The sequence below is a fragment of the Tasmannia lanceolata genome, unplaced genomic scaffold (genome assembly GCF_043159265.1).
Source record: "Tasmannia lanceolata isolate RefF3 unplaced genomic scaffold, GAP_Taslan_0.1 ptg000029l, whole genome shotgun sequence".
NCBI classification, from domain to species: Eukaryota; Viridiplantae; Streptophyta; class Magnoliopsida; order Canellales; family Winteraceae; genus Tasmannia; species Tasmannia lanceolata.
Window position 1 is genome coordinate 8,158,247 of NW_027518706.1, and position 14,269 is coordinate 8,172,515.

General features: G+C 41.5%; 1 protein-coding gene across 1 annotated transcript; it reads right to left on the reverse strand.

The window, feature by feature from the left end:
- Positions 1–228: 228 nt before the first annotated feature.
- LOC143859009 (disease resistance protein RGA2-like) lies at positions 229–9,403 on the reverse strand. Its single transcript, XM_077369688.1, has 2 exons — positions 8,799–9,403; positions 229–2,083 (listed from the first exon to the last, which is right to left on the reverse strand). Exons 1-2 carry the CDS (start codon positions 9,401–9,403, stop codon positions 229–231), a joined length of 2,460 nt encoding a protein of 819 aa, XP_077225803.1.
- Between the last annotated feature and the right edge of the window lie 4,866 nt (positions 9,404–14,269).

Here is a 14,269-nt window from a genome sequence, read left to right on the forward strand (position 1 = left end):
GGACAGCATGAGTTTGAACGGATGTAAATTTGCACACCAAACATAGGGTCCGAGGAATAATTGGGATTCAATCGGATCGTTATTGGATCCTTCGCCTTGACACTAGGATTGTCACCGGACCTAGATAGTTTAATGGATCCTTTCGATATGATTCTAACTGATTGGTACATAGATATCTGGTGCAGTTTGGTTGGGGTCTATCATGTGGGACATTGACAAAACTCATGTTTAATCTGATGGGTCCTGTGCACTTTTAATCTCCAATGACTGAAGAGATTTCAATCCTCGTAGTACCCCTTCCTCGGCCAATGATATTAGACTCCCACACCATCCAATCTCCAACTTTTCGAGAGCTGTGAGGTTTCGCAATCCCTCCGGCAAAGACACCAGCTCCTTACAATCCGAAATGATCAATGACTTGAGAGCAACGAAATTGTCCAGCTCCCTAGGAAGACTCCTCAACTTCCTGCAAAACCTAATTTCTAAATGTCGGAGTGCATCACTGTGTCGTAGAAAGCTTTCTAGAAAGGATGACATCTCACTAAGATAAAGAATCACAAGGGAGGTAAGATGCAGAAAATATGGCAGCGTGATCAACTTTAGGCAGTCTTCAATCTTCAATTCATCAAGGCAAGGAAAAGCTCCTCCTTTCTCCACTGATGCCCACATCTCTAAATTATCCATATCACATAGCAATAGTCTTTTCAAAGATGGAAATGAAAATCCATTCAATGTGCTGTTACCATAAAACTCTTCGTTGATTTGCTTCACTGCAGGCATTCCTCCTATCTCAAGATTCTCGAATGAGGGAAGCTGCCCTAGTGGTGGGAGATTATGGAGCCTGGAAAAGCCTTTTAGTTTCAATGTTTGCAAATTTTGTAAGCAAATAATCGATTCAGGTAGAGTTTCGATGTTAGTATAGGAGAGCTTTAGGTATCTTAGCTGTTTCAAGTTGCAAATTGCGTGTGGGTTAACATCATGTCTCCTTAGATGTAGGCATCGTAAGTATCTAAATTTCTCGATGTCTCTAAGGATCCATTTTTTCTCGATGGCTCCAGGGAACCAGCCTTCAGGTTCAAAGGGCAATAGCATCGTCCGTATGGCTTTGGCCTTAAACAAGCTCGGACATTCTAATAATGAATAGACATATCGAGTCGATGGAGGGATATTATTAGTTTTTTCCGAATCCACCATATAACACTTGTTCCCAATAACAGACTGTGTAAGATCGTGTACCAAGTCATGCATCTTGCAAGTTGTTATAGTCCCAGCATCGTCTTTTTCTATGTGTTGGAAGAAAGACCTCCATAATAAATCACTGAAAATCTCATTTCCAATGTCTTCCAACTCCATTCTTCCTTTAGGGGTAACAAAGCCATTAGCTATCCACATAAGAATCAGTTCTTCTTTCACAATTCTATAGCCTTTAGGGAATACAGAGCAAAACGAAAAGCACTGCCTTAGATGAGATGGCAAATTGGTGTAGCTCAATCTTAGAGCAGGCCAAATTTCATCATCTTGTAATTCCCATATTTGGCTATCTCTTACAGACGACCATGAAGGCTCCTCCCTTTTGAGACGTAGGAGGCTTCCTAATGCCTTAGCTGCTAAAGGAACACCCCCACATTTCTTGACGATCTCTTTGCCAATTGTAACCAAGTTTGGATGCTCTTCACTTCTCCCTGATTCAAATGCTTGATTCTCAAACAGAGACCAACAATCACTCTCTGATAAACCAGTCAAGTGTGGGGATTCATGAAACGCACCCATCATCGATGCAACCGTTTCTTTACGAGTAGTTACAACGATTTTGCTTCCTTTTCCTTTACATGTTAAGATCTTCTTTAGATCATCCCATTTTTTTGTATTTTCATTCCATACGTCATCATGTACAAGCAAAAATCTCTTCTCACATATTATTTTGCGGAGGCTTTTTTGCATCTCATCCAACTGTGTAAGAGCAGTTGGTCTTCCAGTTGCAGATTCTAAAATTGCTTTTACAATTCTAGTAACAACAAAATCTTGAGACACGTAAACCCACATTCTTAACTCAAAATGGCCCTTTACATTCTCGTCATTGTAGGCAAATTGAGCTAGTGTGGTTTTTTTTTTTTGATAGGTAAGCTGGGGTTAGGCAAGACCCCTACCAGATATCATTAAAAAGATAGAAGCATAACAAGGGGGGTCAAGAGGCCAGAACAAAAGGACCGACAGGCCAGACTTCAGCCCTTACAATCTAAGATACAATGATCCATTCATGTCTTCAATTACAGCTGAGAGGAGGCTTTGAGTAGCCAAAAAAACAATGGAAGGAAAACCTTTATGTGGGTAATTCCTTTTTGACAGTTGATCCGCAGGGCAGTTTCCTTCTCTCCAAGAATGGGATATTCGCCAATTCAGATGTTCCAGATAGCTTCTAATTTGTCTAAGGGTTTGTTTTTGTTTCAAGGGACATGTACATTTCCAAGGATGATATCCACCGCGAATTTTGAATCCGATTCGATCCATAAGTTCAGACAGTTCATGGACAGGGCAAGGTCGATGCCTCTTTCAATAGCCTGTAATTCTAGCTCATAGATTTCCCTTTTGTCTACATTGATTGAGAAGAGATTTTTAATCATACCTCGATTATCTCTGATAAGGCTCCCCAGACCTTCTCCATTTGAATCCAAAGATGCGTCCGAATTCAGCTTCAGTTCATCTTCTTTTGGTGGAGACCAAGAGCAGTATCTGCTAGAAGGATCGTCAGGAATGTGTCTGTATTTTAGATTTGTGGCCGTGGATATGTTTCTTGGAGAGTTCTTGTCTTTGATTTTCAGCCCATTCATCTTGATGCTGATCTCTGTGAGGATTTGATTAAGAACAAACCTCTTGTGCTTCTCAGAGGATTCAAAAATTCTTCCGTTTCTTTCCATCCAGATATTATGAATCAGAGAGCAGAAGCATAGCTTGAAGGCCACTGTGGCTTGCCCTGTCCCTTTGAGTGATGTCTGAGCCAATCTTCTTCAGCCAGAAGGGATTGATTTTTAGTTCTACGGTGACCATTCCGCCATAGGATTGATTTCCAAAGCCAGGCTGAATAGCTGCATTTGAAAAAGTCTTCCGATTTGCAGAGGGGCCAGGTGGGATCAATAACAGCACCCATTAAAGTTATGGTGTTCATAGCGTAGCATCCTCAAGAGTGCATGACAAATGGCAAATCATTCAAGCTCAAAGTGATATCAAAGGCATTATAATTCTGTCTTTTGTACTGAGCTTCTGTTTTAGAGCCTTCCACGTAGTAAGGGCATGGGTGGGGTTATTGCCAGCAAACCAAACAGAGGATATCCAAGGGGGCTTACCAGTTTTCATTCTGAGAGTTTCCCACCCACTCTTTGTTGTGAAAACTCCATCAGTGGCCGGCTTCCAAATAGGAGTGTTTTTCGCATCCGAATTGAGCACGGCTTCCATTATCAGAGTTTTTTCTTCACGGAGAGATGGATTGTCTAACAAGGGGTTCCAGGTTCCATCTTTGAAGATTTCAGAGAGGAGATTCAGGGAGCTGAGGGAGTAGTCAGTCCGGCTTCTCGGAATAAGAGGCTAGAAGGGTGCCAAGGTTGGTCCCATAGGTCAATTTCATCCTCCAATCCAATTTCATAGCAAGTAAAAGGTTTAGCATATTCTCGAGTTCTAAGGATCATCCTAAGGCCCCATGATGGCCTAGATGGCATAGGCATAGTCCAAATGTTCTTATCTTTGACATGTTTGGAGTATATCCACTTTGTCCACAGAGTATTCTTTTCCTGGAGCAGATGCCATAGTTGCTTAACTTGAAGAGTCTTGCTTAATTCATCTAGCTTTCTGATTCCAACTCCCCCTTCAGGTTTGGTTTTGCACATGTTAGCCCAGCTTACTGAGTGAAATCTTTTAGAGCCTTCAGATCCTCACCAAATGAAGTCTCTGAAAAAAAATTCCAACAGAGTGAGGATGCCTTTTAGGAGGGCAAAGGAGGCAGCCCAGTAGATATGAAAAGTGCTCAGAACTTATTTAACAAGCTCGATTATGCTAGATTGGGTGAGATATTTGCTGCTCCATTGATGAATTTTTTTCTTGACTTTGGAGACCAGAGGAGTGCAATCATTTGCGGAGAGCCTGGAAGAGATTAAGGACAGACCCAAATAACGGATGAGCAGCTTTCCTTCAGTTATGTTCAAGGAGTCACAGATTTCTCTTCTGGTTCTAGGGCCAGTGCTAGCAAAGAAAATTTCACTTTTTCCTTTGTTTGCCTCCAAGCCTGTTACCTGCGTAAAATAGCTCAGACATTCTAAAATTTCATTAGCACAAGAGGTGGATCCTTTTGCAAAGACCATTAGGTCGTCTGCAAAAAGGAGGTGATTGATTTCAACATTTCCTCTGTGGAAGGGCGATTTAAGTCTGTTTTGGGAGGAGGCTTTTTCAAATATAGTGGACAGCATCTCCATTGTAATGCAAAAAAGCAGTAAGGACAGAGGATCCCCTTGTCTTAGCCCATTGGAGGAGGTAAAGTATCCATGAGGGGTGCCATTTATAAGGATCGAGAATCTGGGCTTGTTAATGCATTCAGAAATCCAGCAGATCCATTTGTCATCAAAGCCTTGCAGCTTCATGAATTCCAGGAGGGCTTTCCTGTTTACATTGTCAAATGTTTTTGCCAAGTCAAGTTTTAAGCACATTGCATTTGGGGACCGGGGGGAGTGGAAGTTATGGAGGAGGTCATGGGTTAGGAGGATATTATCTTGAATTTGTCTTCCTCTTATGAAGGCCGATTGAGCTGGGTGGATGAGGGAGTCCATGACATTTTTGAGCCTATCAGCAAGGATTTTAGTGATAGTTTTATAAACAAAATTGCAAAGTGAGATAGGATTAAATTTGTCTGGAGATGAAGCATCAAGACATTTGGGGATGAGAGCAAGGAAGGTGGAGTTGATTTCAGAGAGGAGAGTACCTTTTTCAAAGAAATTCAGCACTGCTTTGGTGAAATCATCTTCCACCAGGTACCAGAAAGTTTGAAAGAAGAAGGCATTAAAACCATCTGGGCCAGGGGTTTTTTCCCCATTTGCTCTGAGGACCACTCTTTTAATCTCTTCCTTTGTAACAGGTCTAGATAACAGAGCAGCTTCTTCTTCATTTAGAATTCTGTGGGGAGTGGGAGTTTCTGAGGTTTGTGCTTTTCCATTATTTAGAATTTTTTTGAAGTACTGCATGTGTGAATCCTAAATCTCCAATGGGTCAGTAGATTGGGTGCCATCCTCTCTGTTGATTGCCAAGATGTGGTTGTTGTGTTCTCTGGATTTAAGAGCTGAGTGAAAGAACTATGAGTTTGACTCCCCCAGTTGCAGCCATTGGATTCTAAATTTTTGCTTCAGCATAGATTCTTCAAGGGCAGAAACTTTGAGGAATTCAGTTCTCAGATCATCCTCCAGGGCAATGAGGGGGGGATCAAGGGGATTTCCTTGAAGCAATTTCTGGGTTTCTTCAAGCTTACTTCGAATTATGGGGGTGTCAATACGTCCAAAAACTTCATTATTCCACACTTTCAGATAAGTCTTTACCTCTCTGAGCTTTTTACAGAGTTGGTACATTGGGTTTCCATCAACATTTATACTCCATGCCTTTTCAACAATGGGGAAAATTGATAGATCTTCAACCCACATGTTCATGAATTTGAAAGGATTTGGACCACGATTGGTGAGAGTATCTAGGGAGATTGAGATTGGGCAATGGTCTGATATTCCAGGTGTAAGGAAAACTGCAAGGGAAGCAGGGAAAAGTTGGAGCCAGAGGGAATTGACCAAGGTTCTATCGAGCTTTGCCAGCTTTCTGTTAACTTTTGATCTGTTGTGCCATGTCCAGATTTGCCCATTTGATCTAAGATCCGAGAGAGAGCAGTTGGAGATACATTCATTAAACTCTTCCATTTCACTTTGATGGTGGTTTGTGTTCCCAATTCTCTCATTTGCATATCTAACCATATTGAAGTCCCCCACCAGGATCCAGGGGAGGGTTATGCTTGGCTCTAAATTCTCCAGGTTTGACCAGAGGGCTCTTCGAGAGACATAATAGTTATGAGCATAGATAGCAGTGAGGTTGAAGCATTTGTTTGAGTGCAAGATTCTTACCTCTGTATGGACATGCTGAGAAGATTCTTCGAGGATGGTGATATCCACCATAAGGGAGTTCCACAAAATCCAGATTCTTCCCTTAATGACTGAAGAGTAGTTTCCATGAGCTTGCCAGCCTTCACATATATGAGAGGAGTATTCAGCCAGCTTGTGAGTTTTTGCTTTTGTTTCTATTAAACAACAAATGGGAGCATTTGATTTTCTCATGAATTCTTTGATTTCCGCCCTCTTTTTTTGTGTGCAAAGGCCCCTTATATTCCATGCATTTAAGATTTTCATTGATGGTTGAGAGGTTTGGGGGTTTGGGCTCTAGGAGAGTCGAACTTCATTAGTTCAGGATGGTTTTCTAAGCTTTCTGATTGCAGGGGAAAGGGGTGGCCTTCCGGACGATTGGGGAAAGAAGTAGAGATGTTGGGATGGGTTGAACTAGAGGCTATAAGAGGGGGAATGGCGAGGGGCAGATTTGGAATTGCAGAGGGGGAAGTTAAGTCCATGGTTACTCCTTCCTTTTCTATGGGTGGAGGAGGATTTGAGAGATTTGCGGGTTTTTTGGGATTCTTTTTCTTTTCTTTTTTGAGAGAGGAATTTGTTTTTTGCTCAGGTGATTTTTCTTTGGCAGGATTTTCCTGTTCCTTTGGGCTTGGGAGTTGAGAGGGAGGAGGGGGGGGGGGGAGGATTTCTTCAAGTCCTGATTCCTCTCCAATTTTATCTAGAATGTCAAAAGGATTTGAGATGGACAGTATCTCAGAGGGGGTGCAGGCTTCAGGCTCCAATTGAGGTCTTTGATCCTCGGTTTCTTCTGCTGGTTCTTTTGCAATCCATTTTTGTGTTTGGGTTGGGATACCTCGGGGTTGATTTTGGGCACATCTTTCTTGGGGGTGACTGAAATCTTTGCACAATTGACATGCCCGGGGCCTCCAGTCATACTCCACATCTTGAGTTTCTAGGCCAGTGGGGGTTTGGATATGGATGGTTTCAGGAAGGAGGTCCTCTGCAGAAACTTCAACACAAACTCTAGCGAAGGTGAGACGGGTACCCTCAGCTGTCTGGGTGTCCATGTAGAGGGGCTTCCCTACTAGACTTGCCAATTTTCCCAATCCTGTCTGGGTCCAATACTTCAGGTGAAGGCCAGGGAATTTGATCCATAGGGGTATAGAAGTGAGCTTCTTCTTCTCCAAGGCGCAGTTTGGGGTCCATCTTTGGATGATCAGGTTTCTGCCTCCACAGGTTGTAGGTGTTTCCAGCACCTTTGTGCAATCTTCTTCATTGCTAAAACGGAAGAGGAAGAAACTGTTTGGTAAAGGCATGAGGTTGAAATCTCCTTTGATCTTCCATTTCCGAAGGAGTTGCTCCTTTAGAGAGAGGTAGTACGGTCTCCTCCCTAGGAAGTATCCTAGAAGGCAGTGGCTCCACATTGATTCAGCTTTTTGAAAGTCTGCTTCACCAAATTGGGCTCTTATGGGTCCTTGGTCAGGTTCAATAGGGGCATGATACTCTATTTTGGTGTCGACTACTCTCGGTTTTGAGGAGGAGAACAGAGCCTTCCAAGGGCGTGGTGAAGGTACAGAGGTAAGAGGGAGAGTAGGCAAGGGGGTTTGAGCAGCATGGGTTTTAGGTTTGTTGTTGGAAGGGGGCAATAAGGCTGGCCAAATTTGGTCCTGGGGGGGGGGGGGGGGGTTCTTGGTTGAGGGCAGAGCTTTTTGATGGGCTAATATTTTGGGCGGAGGGGTTTCTATCCAGGGAATCTCCATTGATTTTAGTTGGCGGGAAGGGAGGGGTTTTGATTTTTGAGAAGACTCCATTTATGTTTTCAAATAGGCTTTGGCGCCCATTGTGTAAGCCCGTCAAAATTTCGAATTTTCCCGCTTGCACAAGATTCTGGTTTGGTGTTGGGCCAGAGGAGACAGGGGATTCAAAACTGAGTTGATTTAGTGAGTTCACTCTGGTGGGGGGGTTTGACTTGACAATGGCACCTGAGTCACAAAGAGCTTTTTGAGTTTTTGGAAGAGCTGAGTTCAGGGTTTGCGCATGCTCTGATGGTAGGGTGTTGAAGAAGGAGGAGAGGTTTGCTAGTGGTGGGGGGTTTAGATGTTTTACTGATTCAGGGTCCAGAGAGTGCATCGTAAGGGGTCTGATGTATGGATGAGAATCAAGTTTCCTCCTGGAGGTGATTGATTTGGGAGATGAAGAGGCTGCCTTTTGAGGTCTATCGAATATTTTATGGGTGCTTCCTCTTTTGAAGTGGGTACTAGGATCCAAATCTAGGTTATCCATAGGGTTGAGTTTGGAGGAGAGTTCCAGAAGAAGGGAGGTGTGGGTCCTAGGGGGGATTTCTGATTTATGTTTTTCATTAGGCCAGTAAAGATTCAGGGTTTCAAGAGCTTGGGACCCGGAGATGCTGACAGAAGAGAGCGAGCACTCTTTTCCTATCAAGGGGGGATTTTCGAACTGATGGGGTACTTGAGGAGGGTTTTGAATGGAGGGTTTATTGTTTTTGAGTTCTTCAATATGATTGAAGAATCCAGGTGCTGGATGATACTGGATCTGCCATCCATCTGGATCTTTCTGGTATGGGGATTTCAGGCCTGTTTGAATCCCTGGATCTGGGGGTTCAATAACAGGGAAGGATATCTTGCAAGCTGCTTCCTGATGGATCTCACCGTTTCAGCTAGTGTGGTTTTTCTCAAGCCTCCCATGCCAACAATGGCAATAACAGGGACATCATTTTCATTACTCACATCGGCTAGCAATAGTTTGACAATCATTTTTTTATCCTCATCTCTCCCATAAATTTCTTTTTCATTTACTAAGGAGAATGTAGGTGTAATCTGTTCGCTCTCAGGACTCGGGGTTGTTGCATCTAGTTTGTACGTTTTCCTATCTTCTGCAATTTTTTGTAATCTCTTTAGGATCTTTTTTGTCCTGGTTCCTATCTTATGGCGTTGGAGATGAATACAAGGTAAGAAGGTATTGCTTACCTGGATGATGCCACACCCAATTGAGCGTAATCGCTGAGCTTCCAAAGCCCAGTCTGTCAAGATGTCGTCCGCATCATAGGCCACATCTGTAAGATTTGTAAGCCAGTGCTTCAGCTGCGAGTTCTTGACTGCCATTGCCTCTACATTTGGGAGTATATCAAGAACCATTGGTAAGATTCTCTGAAGCTCTTCCACATCATCCTTAACATCCCCCAGTAACTGAAGCTCATCTTGGATTAGAGAGGTCAGGTGCCTAAGCAGTATACTAATGATAGCATCCGCCATATTTTCTTGGTAATAGGAAAAAAAATTCTCTCCAACTAGAGCGAGTAGAATCACACAGATATCTTGCAAGCTTCTTCCTGGTTTGTTATATAGACAACTCTTCTTCTTAGTATTCCTTTTTTATTTTCATTTTTCAAGGATCTTCTTTTTCATGGATCTTCTCTCCAACTAGGGAAATGATATATTCGCTGTTTTCTTTACATGGGACAACCCCCTCTAGTGTAAAAATAGTGGTCATAAATACACTAGAGGAGGGTGTTCCAAGTAAATGAAAGGGGTGAATATATCACGAAGCAGCGTGGGAAAAGACTTTTATATGCGCATGCGACAAATAATGGCGCGAAGTCCAACGCCCTCCCTAACCCTGAGCGCATCCATGATATGAAAACAACAAGATGGAGCCTTAAATGAAGTTGTTTAAGTAGCTCTAGTCATTAATGGGTAATTGGATCACTTGGCAAATGGTAGTGTATAAATAATAAGGTGAAGTGATATACTCGCCCCTTCTAGACAACTCTTTTTACACTACAAGGGCAACTCTTTTTACACTACGGTACAACCTACACCGTAGGATGATCCAAACCGTCCATTTGATGGGCCACAACGTAGATAGATCGTGCCCCAAAAATCATTGCCATAGGATGATCTCAACCGTTCGATCTATAGAAGTTTCCATATTGTGAGTCCCTCTTTAGATCGGAGGGTTAGAACCATCCTATGCTAATGATTTTTTAGGCACAACCTATTTACATTATGGCCCATCAAATGCACGGTTTGGAATTTGGATCATCCAAAGCATATATAACATTGGGGTCAGAGTTTCAAACTTTCTGTTCAAAGCACAACCTATTAACATTGGGATCACGGTTTGGAATTTGGATCATCCAAAGCATAATTTGGATCATCCAAAGCACAACCTATTTTCATACTTTCAGCATATATAACAATTGAATCTGGAAGTTGAAGAGTGGAATTTAGATCTATTTTCAGACTTTCAGCATATTATAATTTGGGTCAACCCGCGGGCACCCGTGGGTTGACCCGACCCGACCCGTGTTTTTTCGGGTTGGGTCACCCGCGGATCGGTTTTGGCGGGTCACTAAAACCCCAACCCGTGCCCGCAAATTTGAGGGTGGGTTGGGTCGACCCGCGGGCACGGGTCGGGTTTGCCAGGTCTACCCATGGGTGCATCTTTTATTATTGTTTGGAAAAATTACCAATGGGGGACAAAAATAAGACGTAATTATCAATAGGTCCCATGCTTTGCTAAAATTATCAACGAGGGACAAAAGAAGTCTTGTCAGTAAAAGATAGATGAAAATGCCCTTTTCTTAAGCAACAAGTTTACTTTTCCATTTTTCCCTCTTCTCTATTCTCTCTCTTTTTTTCTTACTTTTCCATTTTCAACTTTATTTTTTTTCCCTACCGATCATCTCCCTCATTGTTCAGCCACCATTGTCGCTGGAAGTCTCGAAAACTTGAACGTGACTTCATTCCCATCTTTCTCTCTGTATCTAGGTTTTGTTTATCATTTGTTTTAAGGTTTTGCATTTCTCCTTCTCCTTTCCAATGGCGGATGAGGAAGATGAATCGTAGGGTAGAAAGAAAAAAAGGGTGAAAATGAATGAGTCAAAAAACATGTTCACAAGGGACTTGATAAGCCCATTCGGAAATTGGTAAGTCCATTTTTGATACTAGATAATCCCAATCTCAGAGACTTGAAAACCCCCTTCCAAAACTCCAGTACCCTCGGCCAATTTTCAGGGACTTGATAAGCCCATTTGGAAATTGGTAACCCCATTTTTTATACTAGATAACCCCAATCCCAAAGATTTGAAAACCCTCTTTCAAAACTCTAGTACCATTGGCCAATTTTCAGAGACTTGAAAAGCCCATTCTAAAATTGGTAACCCCATTTTCGATACTAGATAACCCCAATCCCAGAGACTTGAAAACCCCCTTCCAAAACTCCAGTACCCTCAGCAAATTTTCAGGGACTTGATAAGCCCATTTGGAAATTGGTAAGCCCATTTTTTATACTAGATAACCCCAATCCCAGAAACTTAGAAACCCTCTTCCAAAACTCCAGTACCATCGGCCAATTTTCAAGGACATGATAAGCCCATTTAGAAATTGGTAACCCTACTTTTGAAAGTTGTTAACCCCCTTCCAAAAAGTTGATAAACCCCTTCTGCTACAAAACCCCCTGTCTATAACAACTCTTCTAATGGCATTACAATTCTGCTCATGATAGGAATAACAAAAGAAATGGATGTTGTATTCATCAAATGTGCTTCATATAGTACATCCCAATTAATGTATTACAAAAAAAATTAAGTACACCAAAAATTGTGTAACCATCCATTCATGTATTACATCAAAATTTTCTTATACAACCAATTGTCTTCCAAAAAGTGAGTGAAGCCATCCATGCATTATCTCCAGAACACACCCTAAATACAAACCACTAAAACCCTAAACAAGATAAATAAAAAACAGGGGAATGAAAAATAGTGCAAAACCCTAAAAACAAAGAAAAGCAAAACCTAGATACAAAGAGATACATGGTAAGAACTCAACTTTCAAGTTTTCAAGACTTGCTAGCAACAGTGGTATTGGTGGCTGACTGAGGAGGAAGATGACTAGTAGGATAAAAATAAAAATAAAACAAGGTGAAAATAGAAAAGTAAAAGAAAAGGGAAGAAGGAAAAAAACAAGGTGAAAACTTGTTGTAAATGCCAAAGGGCATTTTCGTCCAGCTCATACAGACAAGACATCTTTTGTCCCTAGTTGATAATTTCAGAAAAGCATGGTTCCTCTTGATAATTACGGCATTTTTTTGTCCCTAATTGGTAGTTGTTCTTTATTGTTTATGGTAGTGGGACCCACACGCCATGTGCTGTATATTGAGAATAGTTTTCCACAGCTAAGTTACTCATTTTCCATATATTTTTTTCAAAAAATCTATAATTTTCTTTGTTTAGAAAATTACAGAAGAAAAGTAAACTGGGCATTTATTATTGCAACATAGTACAGAACACGGCACATTTCATCTTATGGACGAAACACGCACGATTCTTTAAAAACGGGTGGAAAAAGACCCCAATGCCCTTCCTGACATAATCAGAGCTCAGTTAGCCTCCTCGTATTTTGTGCAAGACAGTACACCTCAATCATTCTATTTGCAGCCCCCCTTTTCATTATTTTAGTATTTCTTAATGAGAAAATGGGGCTGCATTTAATGCATTTCTCATTCCCCGTTAATGCATGGGACGCTGACGGAATTGCATAAGTAATCCTCGCTTCCTCTCCCCACTTATCTCTATACACATCAAATAAAGGAGATATCGCTGATGTTTTCAAATAAACGCTTTTGTTATCACGTGTAAACATTGTTTCTCTCATGTAAAGAGCGCTCGAATTTTATAGATTGTTTGGACATTACCGATATTCGGTTTGTGTATTAATTCCTTCGGGTCAAGCAATCGGGTATGCCGCCGGAATATCAAGTACGCTGTCGGAATTTTTGGGTGCAAACACATGTTCAAATATATTGAGTACGCTGCCAGAATCTCGAGTACTTTGTCGGAATCTCGAGTACATCAAAATATGTCCCTTTGTCAAGGATGCAACGGTCGTTGCTTATGGGTGACAACCAAGATTTAAATGAACCTAAGGTTTTCTGAGTTTAAACACATGTTAAAACATAACCAAAGCCAGTGGTAAAGAAAGACGCCACCGTTCCATCAAAATTTATCCACGTGTCAAGGATCCTCCCATCTGTGCTTATTGCTGATAGGCCAAGATTAAAACGAACCCGAGATTTAAATGAACCTAAGGTCTTCTGGGTTTAAACACATGTTAAAACATAACCAAAGCCAGCGGTAAAGAAAGACGCCACCGTTCCATCAAAATTTATCCACGTGTCAAGGATCCTCCCGTCTCTGCTTATTGCTGATAGGCCAAGATTAAAACGAACTCGAGATTTTTTTTTTGTGCAAACGCATGTTCAAACGAACCAAAGAATGATAGCCAAGGTGGCCTTGTGCAGCATGCCAGCGCCCCCTGAATTAATAGGGGTGGTGAATTACATTAAATGCAGAATCAGTTTCTCTCGAAGACAATACTAAAATCGAAAAAAAAATGACTACAAAGATAATCATGACAAGTACTAATTGGAAGGGCATTAATGTCTTTTTTAGACCACTTTTTTAAAAATCGTGTGTTTTTGTAGACAAGATGAAATGTATCCTCTATTCTTACTATGTTTCGATCATTATCCACATTCCGTACTTTTCTCAAATTTCAAGGATGCCATATCTATAATTTTCTTTGTTTCTAGGTGAATGATGACATGAATAGACCTTCTTGTCACGTCACAAGACATAAAGTTATACCTAAACCTGCTAAGTTTGAAAACCATTTTTTATTCAAAAATGTCCACTTGTTTTATAAAATGATAATAATATACCTTATTCTGGCACAAGGGACAACCGTTAAGTTGAAGGTGTCCAAAAAGTCCTACCCGCTACCCAATTTTATTAGAGGAATGATAGATACAAGGGAGCCCTCGCATAAAGAGCCAAAAAAAAGGGCTCTTGATTGGATCCACGTCATCGAATGTAACTGATTTTACTTTTTCAACCAATTTTAAAATGTAACTGAAAATGACGTGGATCCAATGAAGAGCCCTTCTGGGGCTCTTTATGCGAGGGCTCCCTTGTATCTTTATTATTGTTTATGGTTAAATCAGTTTTCCACTGCTAGGTTAAACTCATTTTTCATATTCTTTCTTTTTTGGGACTTGCTAGCGTCCATCCCAAAAGGCATTTTGCGGATGGTCTGTGATATGCGGAAAAGTGTGCC

Excerpts from the sequence above, each read along its gene's own strand:
- LOC143859009 (XM_077369688.1), bottom strand. The coding sequence starts at position 9,403 with ATGGCGGATGCTATCATTAGTATACTGCTTAGGCACCTGACCTCTCTA. Across the intron at positions 2,084-8,798 it reads ACCACACTAGCTGAAACGGT|CTACAATGACGAGAATGTAA; the intron begins GAGATCCATCAG and ends AGCTCAATTTGC.